General features: G+C 35.3%; 1 protein-coding gene across 4 annotated transcripts in view; it reads left to right on the forward strand.

Annotated features, from left to right (window-relative positions):
• FAM13A (family with sequence similarity 13 member A) overlaps positions 1-14,663 on the forward strand; it is a 332,113-nt gene that overhangs the window by 252,975 nt on the left and 64,475 nt on the right. For all 4 annotated transcript variants that reach the window (XM_081303803.1, XM_081303804.1, XM_081303805.1 and 1 more), the window contains 2 exons: positions 7,996-8,037; positions 11,017-11,196. In XM_081303803.1, coding sequence (XP_081159929.1) covers positions 7,996-8,037; positions 11,017-11,196 — 222 coding nt within the window. The remainder of the gene's footprint in view (positions 1-7,995; positions 8,038-11,016; positions 11,197-14,663) is intronic.

The following is a 14,663-nucleotide window of genomic DNA, read 5'->3' on the forward strand; positions in this document are numbered from 1 at the left end:
ACATACAAAACCATAAAGAGAGAGGATCCCCCTGGGATGTTAGTCATCTAACATAAGCATTGAGAAAGAGCTAAAAGCAGGCAGATCATTGGAATTAATGAGTGCTTTCAAATGTACACTGCACAAAAACAAACTATTTTTTTCCTGATTCTCCAGCTTAGTCCTAACACTGGAAACAGCGAGTCCACCTAAGTAGGCCTTGTTGATTGTTCTCTGGCAAACTCATGTACTGGCTCTTCCAGGCTAATCTAAGAGGGAGCATTTGCCCGCAGCCAAGTGGACAATGATATAAACTAAGACCCATCTACTCTCCCAGGATATTGGCAATGGCTCTGCCTGGATTAATTTTTCCCCCTTAAGTACCACTTAACCAAAAGAAACTATCTGGAACTAACAAAGAGAAATTACACACTAAGGGAAATGATGATTTGATTAGCCCTGAGGACTCTCATAAAAACTGATTCCAAAGATTTTATTTATTTGTTTGTTTGTTTGTTTATTATGATTCAGAGGAAAATTTGACAAGTAATATTGTTAATCTTCTCAATAAAATGCTCAAGGACCTTACCAATTTCTTTGAAACATTAGTGGCAAGCTGTAAGGGGAGAATATGTTTAGAACTGGAAATATAAAGACACATTTAAAAAAAAAAAACTGAAATGAGGGAAAGAAGAGTTTAGAAATTTATTAGAAGATATTTCAAAACTGCCTGGGAAGCTATAAGGAGCAGAATTTTTAAAAAAATAAATCAAGTGCATAATGAAAAGGAAAGTTGAAAAATGCTTTCAGAATGAAAAGAAAAAGGATAAAGATAATATCTATATAATAAATTATGTTAGAAGTAAGGTCTGAAGTGATTGAAAAACCCGTTTTGGAAACTAGTATCTTAGGGAAGAAACCACATTAGTAGGAAATAAAGGTAGAAATCAAAGGTATTATATATATACAGCTAATTAAAGAAATAGTGATCTGATACTAAGTATTGGTGACAAAGAAAATAATGAAATTCTAAATTTTGTGTCTTACATGGGAGGTTTAAAAAATTTTAGAAACGTATGTCAAGAGTGGTCTTTTTCCTTTTTTAAAATTTATTTATTTATTTATTTATTTGGGGTGTGTGTGTTTGTGTGTGTGGTGTGCTGGGGATTGAACCCAGGGCCTCATGCATGTGAGGCAAGCAACTTAGCTATATCCCTGTATCTACCAACTTAGCTATATCCCCAGCTCTTTTTTTAGTTTTAATAATTAGAGAAGTATGGCTATGAAAGGCAGCTACTAGTAAAATTGTGCACAGAAGTCCAATATTCCAGATGGTTTCAGAAGATATGAGCAATGGCAGAAATCAAGGGAAAAGAAAGACTCCAAATTAGAAAGCCTAAGATAAAAACAATATAGAACAAAAATATCCCCTATGACAACAAATGTAAGTGGGTTAAATTCTTTGAGAAAAGCTAAAAATATTTTTAAATGAGAATTAGAACCATGTTGTGATTAAAAGAATCATAACTAAAACAAAATGTCTCAGAAAGGTTAATAGTACAAAAGTAAACATGTATATCTGGTAAATGTAAAAAAAAAAAAAAAAACAGAGTTGTGTCCGCCGAGAACTAAAAAATAAATATTAAAAATTCTCTCTCTCTCTCTCTCTCTCTCTCTCTCTCTCTCTCTCTCTCCTCTCTCACTCTCTAAAAAAAAAAAAAAAAAAAAAAAAACAACAACAACAACAACAACAAACAGAAATGGCAACATCAATACCAGAACAAAGAAATCAAGCCAAACTTGTTAAAACAAACTATACTTGCTTGATTAGGTAAAATCCATACTGAAGATATAAAAGTTACAAATTAATGAGTTAAATAGGAGGACATCAAATCACATAAATTTAAATGTAAATTTAAACTCATGGTAAAAAGGATGAATGGTTAAATGCATTTGAAGTTTAGGCCTTATACATACATGTAAATAAATATACACATATATGTCTATACACAATTTACAAAATACAATGTACTGAGAATTTGATATAATTAATAAAATTTAAAGTAAGTGAGCACATATGTTTGTATACTTCCCTATACTCAAGCATTCCTACTACTTTATAAAAATTATTTTACTTTCTCTCAAAGTTCTTAAAGAGTAGAAAATTTTAAAGTCAGATTTTTCTTAGTGTAATTAATGAAAAAAAAATATTCAGTCAAACAGTGAAAACTCTCCTAAGGAGATGGGAGACAAAGGCAGAGAGCCCTCAAAGAGGAAATAAGGCCTTCAGGTGCAGAATATTTCAAAAATAAAGAAAAAGAAAAAAGTGCACATCCAAATTTTTTGTCATGATTAACAGTAGATTCACATATTCAAAGCCAGCTTCAGCAACTTAGCAAGGCCCTAAGTACCTTAGTGAGACCCTATATCAAAATAAAATTTAAAATAAAAGGGCTGAAGGTGTAGTTCAGTGGTTAAATGCTCCAGAGTTCAATCCCCAGTATTAAAAAAAAAATGTTTCGTGAGTTCTAAGCTCTGTTAAATATTTAACATTAAAGAGGTAACTTCGCACTTAAGACGGCCGAATGAGCCGTACCTTCAGAATAGTTATAAAAGAAGAAAAAGTGACCTCTTGGAACCATAAAAAAAAAAAATAATAACAAAAGAGAAAAGAAGACAAAATTTGCAAAACTGGTCTTTGAATCTAAGTTCTGATTTTTTTTATGCAGCTTTATGTCTATATGTATGTGTGTTCTTTTGCAGTGCTGAGATTGAACCAAGGGCCTTGCTCAGGCTAGGCAACCACCCTACCATTGAACTATACCCTCAGCCCCTGAAGAACTGATTCTTTGGGAGTAAATATGAAAGTATAAATTAGAAACACTCCTGGTAAATTTAAGGGGAAAAGGGGAATACCACTAAAAATTAGAATTGTAAGTGTAAAGTTAGTGAAAGTATAAGAATATCTTCTTGAAGTCATATCTATGTAGTATGTTTTCAATTTATGTTCCGGTATATTATGTATATATAGTATATAATTTAAAACCAAAGTGTACTCGGTACTCTAGAGGCTGAGAGAGGAGGATCACAAATTCAAGGCCAACCTTGGCAACTTAGCAAAACTGTTTCAAGAATAAAAAAACAGAAAGAGGATTGGTAATGTAACTCAGTGGCAAAGTGCCCCTGGGCTCAACCCCAGTATCAAAAATTTTTTTTAAAAAAATTTAAATGAAATTCAAAAATATTTCACAAAAGGTGGTTAATATTATCCAAGTTGAAACACTATAAATATTCCATTAACTTTCTGCATGATAATCATAGCTAAATGTTAAAGCAAAAGGAATAAATAAATATTTAACATTAAGTCTGTTTGTTTTAATGTATAATAATCTAAATGAACTAAAATCATGAAAAAATTTTGAAAGTCATTATACAGTTACAAATAAATTTTACAGTCCTCTACAATGTTGACACTGTTTATCAACTTTCAGTATTTTAAGATGATACTAAGAATACTGATTTTTTTGTTGTTGTTAAATCGGGGAAATTAAGAGTTCATGTTATTTTGATATAACTTATGTTTGCTTATTTAAACAAATCCCAAATAATTGTCTTTTCAATTCTTACTCAAGTAAGCATAAATATTATATTAGTGAGAAATGATTCTATTAGACCCTATTGATTTCTATTAAAACAGCAGTATTTGTAGGCAGATTTTATAGGCCATAGAAGAGGATACACAGAATACATGCCTTTTCAAGATATCTTGTTTTTGTAGATTTGAAACTTATTTCCTTTTGTGTGTATGTTTCTCCATTTCAAATCAAGAGGTCTATTTAAGGAATCACTCGCCAACAGGCATCTGAGCATTTTACCACATGCAGATTTGAGAGACCAATGTTACTAAGCGAAATTGGTTTAAGGAATTGGAGGTTGAGTTTTGCTAATAGAAATAAAGACTGAAGATATTTATATCCTGGAACATATTTCAGAGTCAGCCTAGACTATTTTAAATGACCATACCAAAACAGTATTCAGTTGCTTCATCAGTAACAGTAGGCCTGGGTAATGAAATTGGCCGTAACGCTGGGGTTTACATATGAACCTACTACTTTCAATTTTTGATACTTGCTTTATCAACATTCGGAAATGAGCCCTTCCATATCCATGTTTACAATAAGTAAGAGAGAAATTTTCTTAGCAAGTCAGTCATAAGAAAAATGTATTCTTATTGCGCACAGAGGATAAAAAAACAAGCTACACATGGAGGAAGGAAACCTTCACTTTAGCTTATAATTTAAATGCTTTTGCTTTTTTTGTTTGTGTCTTGGAGTTTTCTTCATGAGGCAAACTATAGCTATGGAAGAAATCTTTATCCTTATTGCTGTCATTAAATTTTCTTAGAAATCTTGTTGTTGGTGAATTGTTATAAAACACATCCCACAGGAATTACGGAGGTGGTTGGATACCTGACCAAAGTCATTTTGGCATCTCATAAGCCATAAATTTGACTAATATGGTCATAAAACGAAATATGCAGTTTAGTCTTTCGTAATGATCTAAACTTTAGGACAATAAACTTGAATTTGAGATAGTGTTATAAACTTTTAGAGCTAAACAAAAACCACAGAGATTTCCTAGCCAGGCCTTTCAATCTCTGTATTAAGAAACCAACCCAAAGCAGCCAGGCTAACCAACAACCTGCCTATGATTTCAGCCAATTAACTGCAGAGCCAAGACCAAAACTTTTTCTGATTCCCAATGGAAAGTATTCTCTTCTCTTAATTTCTAAAAAAAGAGAAATGAAATACATAAACTGGAAATACCAAAATACTATTAAAAACATCAATTTATATTTTAAGTACTATTTAAAAACATAAAAATATAAATTCATTATACATCTGACCTAAAATAAATATGCTAGAAAAAATGAATATGATTTAATTATTTGGTTTTATTATTGATTTATTTATTTACTTTTGTATTTTTTATTGGTTGTTCACAACATTACAAAGTTCTTGACATATCATATTTCATACATTAGAATCAAGTGGGTTATGAACTCCCATTTTTACCCCAAATACAGATTGCAGAATCACATCGGTTACACATCACATTTTTACATACTGAGAAAGGCTTCTTATGACTGATATAGATTGCTCAGATCATTTTTCTTTTAAGCTGTAAAGGAAATTTTAATGTGTTGACTTTATTCACTACTGCTAGCATGAATTTTTCATATCGTACTTTTAACACTTAGATTCGAAAGTTTTAAAATAGCCATGTGATACCTAAGTAATTAAAGTTTTAAAGAATTTTACTTGCAAGGATATAAGTCTTACTATTCAAGGTGTCTTCTACAAAACCCACAACAGCAGGATCACTGGCGAATTTATTGAAAATGCAGAATCTGGCTGGGAATGTGGCTCATTGGTAGACAGAGTACTTGGCCAGCATATGTGAGGCCCTGAGTTTGATCCTCAGCAACTCAAATGTGTGTGTGTGTGTGTGTGTGTGTGTGTGTGTGCATGTATACATGTACACACATATAAATATTTTTATATGTTTTTATATCCCTCTGACATATAGATATATATGTATATAAAGGCAAAATATATGTATGTGTGTTTATGCTATACATAGGCACATATATGCACTGGTATTACATATATAGAGACACATACAGTATACACACACACACACATATACATGTGGAAAGAAGCACAAGTCAAAAATGTGTGAAAAGGTGGCTGGGGCTGTAGTTCAGTGGCAGAGCACTTGCCTAGCATGTGTGAGGCACTGGGTTCAATTCTCAGCACCACATAAAAATAAACAAATAAAATAAAGGCATTCTGTCCATCTACAACTACAAAAAAAATTTTTAAAAAAATGTGTGACAAATTGGGTGTCAACATACTTTATGTACAAACAGAGATATGAAAATTGTGGTTTATATGTGTAATAAGAATTGTAAAGCGTTCTGCGGTTGTGTTTTTTTTTTTAATCAATAAAAAAAGAAAAAGATTTTTAAAAATGTGTGAAAGGGAGGAGAAGTACATCTCTTCATTCTGGGATGGCTTGGGGGGCTAACTGGCTAACAACTTGTCTTTGGAATGTTTTTTAGCATCTAGCAAATCTACATTCCTTCTCCCCTTCTAGGTTTCCCCCTGAGTCATTATTAACATTGGTCCCTGCTCCCCAAACCAAGATTGTGTAACTGTAGTGAGAAGTGGAGTATAAGAGTTAATTATACAGGGTTGGATTTACAGAGGGTGAACCACAAAACATCAAAAGCAGGGACTGCCTGTTCCAGCTGAGGACAAGAGAGCAGCAAAGGATTTACTGTTGGTTATGTAGCCTGGGAACCATTCTGAATAACAGCCATCATGAAGCAGAGGAGAAATGATTGTGATTAAAAGCAAAATAAAATACTATCTCCATGTCTTCACAAAGATGACTCCAGTTAGTTTTTTCCCTAGTGAGTAATGGATTAAAAGACAGTCTAGTGTAGTGTAGTGATTAAGAGCTAAAGAGCTGAGCTAAAACTTACTTGGTTCAAATTGTAGCTCATCTATTTCTTGGCTCTATGGCCAACTTACTCAATCTCTTGAAATTCTTTGATAACAAAGAAAACAATAACATCTACCTCATAGGCCTGTTGTAAACCCTGAGGAAATCTATGTAAAAAGAACTTAGCACAGAATCAGAAGCATAGTAAGTATTCAGTAAGTTTTAGGGCATTTTATTTATTTTTTTACATGTTTACTTTATGATTCTTCACATCAGTGTTCTTTTGCACAGTAGCTTGTTTTCATATCGGCGACCATAACAAAGAGCTGCAGTTTTAACAAAAGAAAATTCTGTGTGGCCAATGTGTGTTTGCTGATCACCTCTGGGATAATGAGTCCTGTACCTGCTGTGAGGTGGTGGCCATGCTAGGGAGTATGATGAAAGAAAAGGAAAAATATCATAATCCCTTGAGGCACTTTGATTCTGAATTGAAAGAGACAGGCTATACACTTACATGGGAGAAAAAACTAACAGATGATTCGAAAGCAACATGTTTATGTGTTGAAAATTATACAGTGTAAATTAGGGTATTAGGAGTAGCTGAAAGAAAATTATCAATATTGACCATTAACGACTTTGATGGAAGGAAGAGAAAGGGAGAGAACTGCTAGGTAAAATTGACTTTTAACATAACTAACATTTTTGTGGGTTTTTTGTTTTGTTTTGTTTTCTACCTTCTTATTTAACCTCTTTTTAAAAAGCACAGTTCTTGATTTGGAAGCACTAGAGGGCAGAATGGAAGAAACTCATGGTATGAATACCTTTAAAATGGCCACAGGCCTCAGCCCTCGCTGTGGGTAGGTGCATGTGGCCTGCGTGAGGGAGAAAGTTCTGAAGCTGTCAGTCATATTGAATAATTCTATTACTCTCTGCTTTATGCTGACCACTTTTTAACTCTTTTGAAAGTATTCAATCTTTGGAAAAATGAGAATGTAGAGAAATTTTATAAATGCTCAACAAAAAAGGTTGTAAATCATCTGTTAAGATGAACCTTACAGAGTTTGAGGTGATAGATGCTTCTATCTGCCTGCCTGGGGACCAGGAGGAGATGGATTTGGCCTGGGAGAGCAGGAAATCTGTGGGATAGGTCTCAGGAAGGCAGTTGGTAACAATTTCATTAACATTTTAGGAAAATGAAAATTCCCAAACCAGGTCTTTGGAAGTAGTGGGAGAGTGAAAAGATCATTTTCCAAGACCTGTTATGAAGTTGTTGCTGTGGACATTTCTAAAAAGGCGAGAGGCCACTGTTGAGGAAGAGACAACTGGGGCCCTCTCTATTTCTAGAAATGCAAGAAAATGAGCACCTGGCAAGGGAGGGTTAAACACAGTGCAAGGGTGGCTCAGAACCTGGCTGATTCTCCCAGCCTGGGATCCCCTTCACATACTTGGCTTACCGTCTGTGATCCCTCATCTAACCTGACTTCTCTCTTTGCTTCTTCTCCACAGTGCTCATGTGTCCCAAGTCAGCAGTGTTTCAACAACTGGAGAGTAAGTTATTTGGGTTGAGTTTTTGTGTTTTTTTTTTTAATTACCCATTCCCATTTATTAAACAGAAAAAAAGCAATTCAAACTTGTACAGTATTGAACTATGAAAATGATAGGCAACCAGTGGTTTTTGTACCACTTGTTTTTTATTGGTGCATTATAGTGATACAGTAGGGTTCATTTTGACATAATCACACATGCATGGAATATAGTTTCCTCCATTTCATTCCCAGAACGTTCCTCCTTTTCTTCCTCCCTCCCCCGGACCCCTTCCTCTACTGGTCTTCCTTCTATTTATTTGTTTTTAACTGGTGCTTTATAGATGTACATAAAGGTGGAATTCACTGTGGTATATTCATATATGATGATTCTTAAGCCACCTGAATGCAGAGGAGAGGACCACGGTGCTTCCTGCATAAGGTCCTGTGTGCGACTAGAGAATGCCACCATTTCAAACCACCAACTTTTTGTTTACTTTGTGAAAAATAATGTCAGGGTCAATTAATATTTGCAAAGGAGTCTAGGTGCTCTGGGGGCATCTTGCCATGGAGAATGTAGTTAAAGGTTGAAATAGTAACCATGTGTTTACTTCCTATGTTCATTTTATTGTGCCTCCATTTACTGAGAGTATGGAATATGCCAAGCGCAGAGTTAGATGTGTAATGTCAGGTAAACCTTGGGCTCTGACTGCAAGAATTTTATAGTCCTTTTTTACAGGGATGAAAAAAAAATGAAGCAAATTAGTGATGGCAGCAAGTCTTTCTCCACAGGACAGAGGTGGTGCTCCATTCCTGATTTCCGAGGATGTCTGTTTCCTCCAAGGGCTTCCACTTCACTTTGATTAAATCCTAACTCCAGGTTTTGGCCCTGGGGTCCCTCTGACCACGCTGTTCTGTATGCTTCAGCCACCCAACCTGTTGCTGGAGTAGGCCAGCTTATGTCTGGCTCAGAGTCTCTGCACTGGCTGTTTCTCTCTCTGGCCAGCACTGTCTTATCATTCACTTTTTGTGCAAATGTCATTTCATCTGGGAATCCCTGGTTACTGGTCCTCACTCTCCAACCTTTGTTTTAGAGAATTTTCCACTATTTGACATTACATTGCTATATTTGTTATCTCTCTTGCCTTATGAGAATTTAAGCTCCATCAACATAAGACCTTGCCTGTTGTGTTCATTGCAAACTCCCTAACACCAAGAATAGTGTGTGGCATTTATTAGGACCCAATGCAGTGTTTGTCAAATGACTGAATGAAAGGCTTCTGGCCCAAAGACCTTTCCCCTCACATCTCTCTCTCTCTCTCTTCCTTTTTTTTTAAAAACTGGAAATTAAATCAAGGTGTACTTAATTATTGAGCTATATCCCCAGCCCTTTTTTATATTTTATTTAGAGACTGGGTCTCACTGAGTTGCTTAGTTAAGTTCCTGAAGCTGGCTTTGAAGTCAAAATCCTCCTGCCTCAGCCTCCCAAGCCACAGGGATTACAGGCATGGGCCACTGGACCCAGATTCTCTTCTTTTCTTGCTGGGACACGTGCAGGGCTTCTTAAAGTGTCCCTCCTTGGCACGGATCAGGTGTGGTAGGTGGGAAGGATGTGATATAATAAGGAAGGAGAGAAGAATTAGAATAAGCATTAATTAGAATGAATTGGGGCCTAACGGGATGGATCTGGATTTATGTTCCTCCTTGTTGGGTGAAGAAGCAAGCAAAGGGCAGGATTGACTTCCCTCAGGTCTATCAATTTTAAAGAGATCCCAAAACTATACCAAGATTGACATGTTCTTGCTCTTTTTGTTTCCTAAAATCCTTTCCTACTTATATGTCTAATACAATTTAGAAAACTATAAGTTGGTCTGTGTGTACATATTAATTTACTCACATCCCTTCATAACACATTAGGTAATCTGTCATTTGGGACACAGATAAAATAAAGTAAAATAGTTCTAATGCCCAAATTAATTTAGACTCTACTTACTCACTGTCTTAAAATAGTCATAATAAAAGTTGAATGAAACAAATGAGTCCTTTATAAAACTACATTTGGAAAATCTTAAATTCTCAAAATGCTATTTTATTTTAGAGAATGTTTCTTCTAAGTTTAAGCATTTAAAAAACATCTGTGTGATTCTTTTGTAAGGGAAGAAAAACATGCTTCAAGGAGTAGAAGTTGAGAATTTTCCATGGTATCTTATTCAAAATTAAATAGCATGGTTATAAAAGAATGTTTAGACACACTGAAAGATTCTATAGCTTTAAAAATAAAAACCATTTATATCTACTCATGCATTCTTTTCAGCCTTTTGTATTTACCTGTTTTTCCCAGGTCAAACAAGTAAATCTACCCTTCCAACTTGAATAATATATTGTGGAGTGTGTTTGTATGAATGCAGCTTCAATTTTATACAGCATAATTTATCCAATTAGAGGTTAGGAAAGATTATGTCTTATGAGCTGTAATTGTTCTTATGAGCTGGGTTTGTTTGTTTGTTTTCTTTCCAAATATCGTTGTTCCCTGTATAATTTTATCTTAAAAGGATTCTAAGTATATAATATATATAAAAGGTATCCTAACATTATTTGTGCCAGTTTGCCTTATAAATCATATTATCGTCATCTGCAGAACTGGTATGATTCCGAAAGAATTATTCTACGAGGGAAAAAAATCTTTCCTCATTCTGCCTTATATTAAATGACACTTATTTCCTGAATAACTTATAATTGTTGCTGGACATGAGCATATCAATAATTCAAGATCCTAAAAATGAGAAACACAGTTATTAAAGTGCTGGAAATGGTTCGATTTTGTTTTAAGTACATGCTGCAAGTATTGTTTGATTCAAGTGTCATGCATACTCTGTCTTCATTCATGAAGTATGAAAGGCCTTCCATTGGAAAAAGATGTTTCCAAAAGTACAGGCATGTGTTTTTAAAAGAAATCAATGATAAACTTGATTGCCTGATTGTAATTATATATATTTTTAATCAGACTCTTAGAGAGAACCATCCGGTCAGCTGTGGAACAGCATCTTTTTGATGTTAACGGCTCTGGAGGTCAAAGTTCAGAGGACTCAGAATCTGGAACCTCTTCAGCATCTTCTTCCAGCTCCGCCAGACAGCGACGACGCCAATCCAAGGAGCAGGATGAAGTTCGTTGTTGTAGAGATAAGTAAGTTGACGCTGATGCTTCTTTTTGCTTGAGTTTTCTCTTCTTCTTTCAAAGACACACAGCCGAATGAGTTGCTATATTCCAGTCACTCCTCTCGCTTCTCTCCCTTTTCAGTATTTAGGTTAACACTTTCAAAGTTTTCATTTTGACCGTTCTAAACTTAGTTCACATTTAGAAATTCATAGGCGACTGAATAAATACCTGTTTCTTCTAGATGTTCTGTGCGTTGTGGGAAACCACCTCTGATTTAATTCGTTTTCACATCTTCCTCTGGAATGTCTTATTTAGAGAGATCCTGAGCCATGGGAGGAGAAACTGGACATATGCCTTTCCAGAGGCATTTTTATTTCCTCGTTAGTCAACATTAAGTTGACTGTTAGACTAGTTTATTAACCAGAAGATGAACCAGGATATTGACCTGATTAATACAAGAATCTCACTGAAATAGTCTGACACTTGGTTATGCTTTAGTGTAAGAAAGATTGAGTTTAAGTCAAATCAAAAGACAAAAAGCTGAACTTCTTTCTAATTTTAATGACTAACTTTAAGGCATTCTCACAGTACGCATTTCAGAAGGGTATTACAAGGAGTTTTAATCTCCATTAAAGGATTTGATATAGAGCAGAGGTAAAGCACACAGGCAGTGGCCAGGGTAACCTGGGACCTGCCCCCCAAAAGATGGAGGATGCCCACAAGGTCGCCCATTGAACTTCTGGACCTGGGTTGACTCCAGAAGCAGAAAGGGAGGAGTCAAAATGACTGAACAGAAAGGACCCTCAGGATGACAAACGAACAGATCATTTCAAGTCAAATCTCCCAGCGTTTCCTATGAAGGACTGATAGAAATGGCCACAAAAAAGCTCCATTTTTGTCGCTAAGAAAGACCACTCTTGTCCTCTTTCTGTTTCATCTTCTACCACTTCAACCAAAATCTTCAGGGTATTAAGGGTCAATATTCTGATGAACTCTTAGAATAGTAATACAACAAAGGCTTAGGGCACTAGGATATACCTTAAGAAAATGTCCCATATATTTTATTTTCTTTAGTTGAGTATCACCTCATTTTAAAAAGATGGATGAGGATCACAATTTCCAAAGCCTTCACTATACAAAAAAAGTGATAAGCTCCAGGCTCAGTAGCACACACCTATAATCCCAATGGCTCAGGAGGCTGAGGCAGGAGGATTGTGAGTCCAAAGCCAGCCTCAGCAACAGCAAGGTACTAAGCAACTCAGTGAGACCCTGTCTCTAAATAAAATATAAAAAGCATAAGGATATGTCTCAGTGGTTGAGCATCCCAAGGTTCAATTTCTGGTTTAAAAAAAAAAAAAAGTATGCTATCCCAAGAAGACTTCTCATGGGTTCTTTGAGATCCTAACATGAGCACTCTGGTTTTCTTCTTCTTGTTTTGATACCAGGGATTGAACCCCGAGGTGCTTAACCACTGAGCCACATCCCCAGCCCTTTTTATATTTTATTTTGAGACAGGTTCTCACTAGTTGCTTAGAGCCTCACTAAGTTGCAAAGACTGGTTTTGAATTCATCATCCTTCTGCTTCAGCCTCCCTAGCTGCTGAGAGTACAGCATGCACCACCATGCCTGGCTATGAGCACTCTTGAATGTCCTAGAGTGAACTATTGGTGAGCACTTTTGGCACATAAAATGGACTATATTGACCAGGAACAAGGAAACCTTCTTTCACTTCTAATAAGCTTTATCTAAGTCCTGTTCTTCTTTCATACCTTAAGACAGACCACTTCTGCTGGTTACACAAAGGGCAACCTAGATTCCCAGCATAATCTCCCAGGCTGGTCAACTCCTGACCAACAGAGGGTGATTCTCACTCACCCCACCTTCCAAACAATTGGGCAAATAATCACTGAGATGCTAAATTCAGGGTTACTTCCGTGACTGAGCAAAATTTAGGAACTATTTCCTTCAGTTGAATCAATCTTTCTTTTAATAGTAAATAAGCAAAAAGGTTTTTTCCCCCCTCAAATTTTACTTTTTCACAGCACTTACATTGATGATTTTTTAGGGTAATTACTATAAGAAAAAATGATTTGAAAATCTATTTTGGTTACTATAAGCACTCAAATGGGAGGAACACTATTTCTGCATGTTTGTTTTGGTGGGATGCATAAAATTCTGTTAATAAGCACGTTAGTAAATCTGCTCAATTAAAAAATAAAGAGAAAAATTCTTTTAAAAAGATTCAATGTAAAATACAGATGAACAACTACCATTCAAATTATTTAATAATCACAATTTAAATTCATGAGAAAAATAATTTTTTTACACAGATAATAGATTATATTCAGATTCTTCCTGAAAGTTCTAAGATTATTTTTATCACTGTTACTGTTTTAAATTCCTTATTAAAGTCAAAAACTAAACAAAACCTAAGTTCCCCTCATTTTTTTTTCACCTGAATCATAGTCTTCATCAAAATATTTGTTAGGCAAAAACAAAACAAAACAAAACAAAAAAACTTCTGTTGGCTTAAAGAAAACCAAAAAGATAAATAAATTCCATGCAGTATAGCATTGAGATGCTAAGATCTATATTAACAAATGTAATCTCAGAAATAAAGCATTATTAATGATAAAAACCCATTAACTTTACCAGTTACTTATACTGTACTTTTTTTAAAGAAAACGTTTGTCTTAGAGCTGGTGGATAGGAGGGGTGTTTGTAACCTTCCACTTAGAAAATAGAAAAACTATAGCATTTAAAATTGGCTACTGACTGAGTTTTATAGAAAATGTTAGGCATATAATTAGTGTTCTGCCTATGTTTTATTATACAGCAAGTATGAATTATTCATTTACCACTCTTCTTACCCTCTGCCTTGTTTTTTGCTGAATAGTATGTAGCAACACTTTGCATTTTTAAAATATCCTCGATGTATATGACATCTTGCTTTCCACCCTCTTTGGACAGAAGGAAAGCAAGTAGGGGTGGGAAGTGGTAGTGTGCAGATAGCAAGAACAGGGTGATGTGGGTGGTTGGTGGCAGCAGATGGTGAACAGTGGGGATAAGGTCAAAAACGGGCAGGGGCCAGACAGGGCCAAGAAATATGAGACATTTAAATATGTCTGAATTTAAATATAATTTCCCAAGTCCATGGGCTGACATTTTTTGCTGAAGTTATCTGGATTGTATTTAATTAGCAACTTGGAGGAACCAAAGGAGATGGAGAGTGGTAGAGGCTGATCATCTGCAGACCATGCCCACAGAACTCCAATCCCACCCTCAATTGTTCTCTGGTTTTTCCTCCACTGCTCATTTTGGTCCCTGGTCCCGGTTAAGTCACAACTGAACACTGAATAAGAGAATCTTGGGGGATAGATATCTATACACTATTTGGGTACTGTCTATTACCAAGCTAACTTACAAACAGTCCCACCATAGTTTTTTCCATGGACTAGACATGCAGAAGTCCCTTTCCAGTACTCCTTATTTGT

This window comes from Spermophilus citellus, assembly GCF_964194105.1.
Source record: "Spermophilus citellus genome assembly, chromosome: 8".
In the NCBI taxonomy this organism is placed as follows: Eukaryota; Metazoa; Chordata; class Mammalia; order Rodentia; family Sciuridae; genus Spermophilus; species Spermophilus citellus.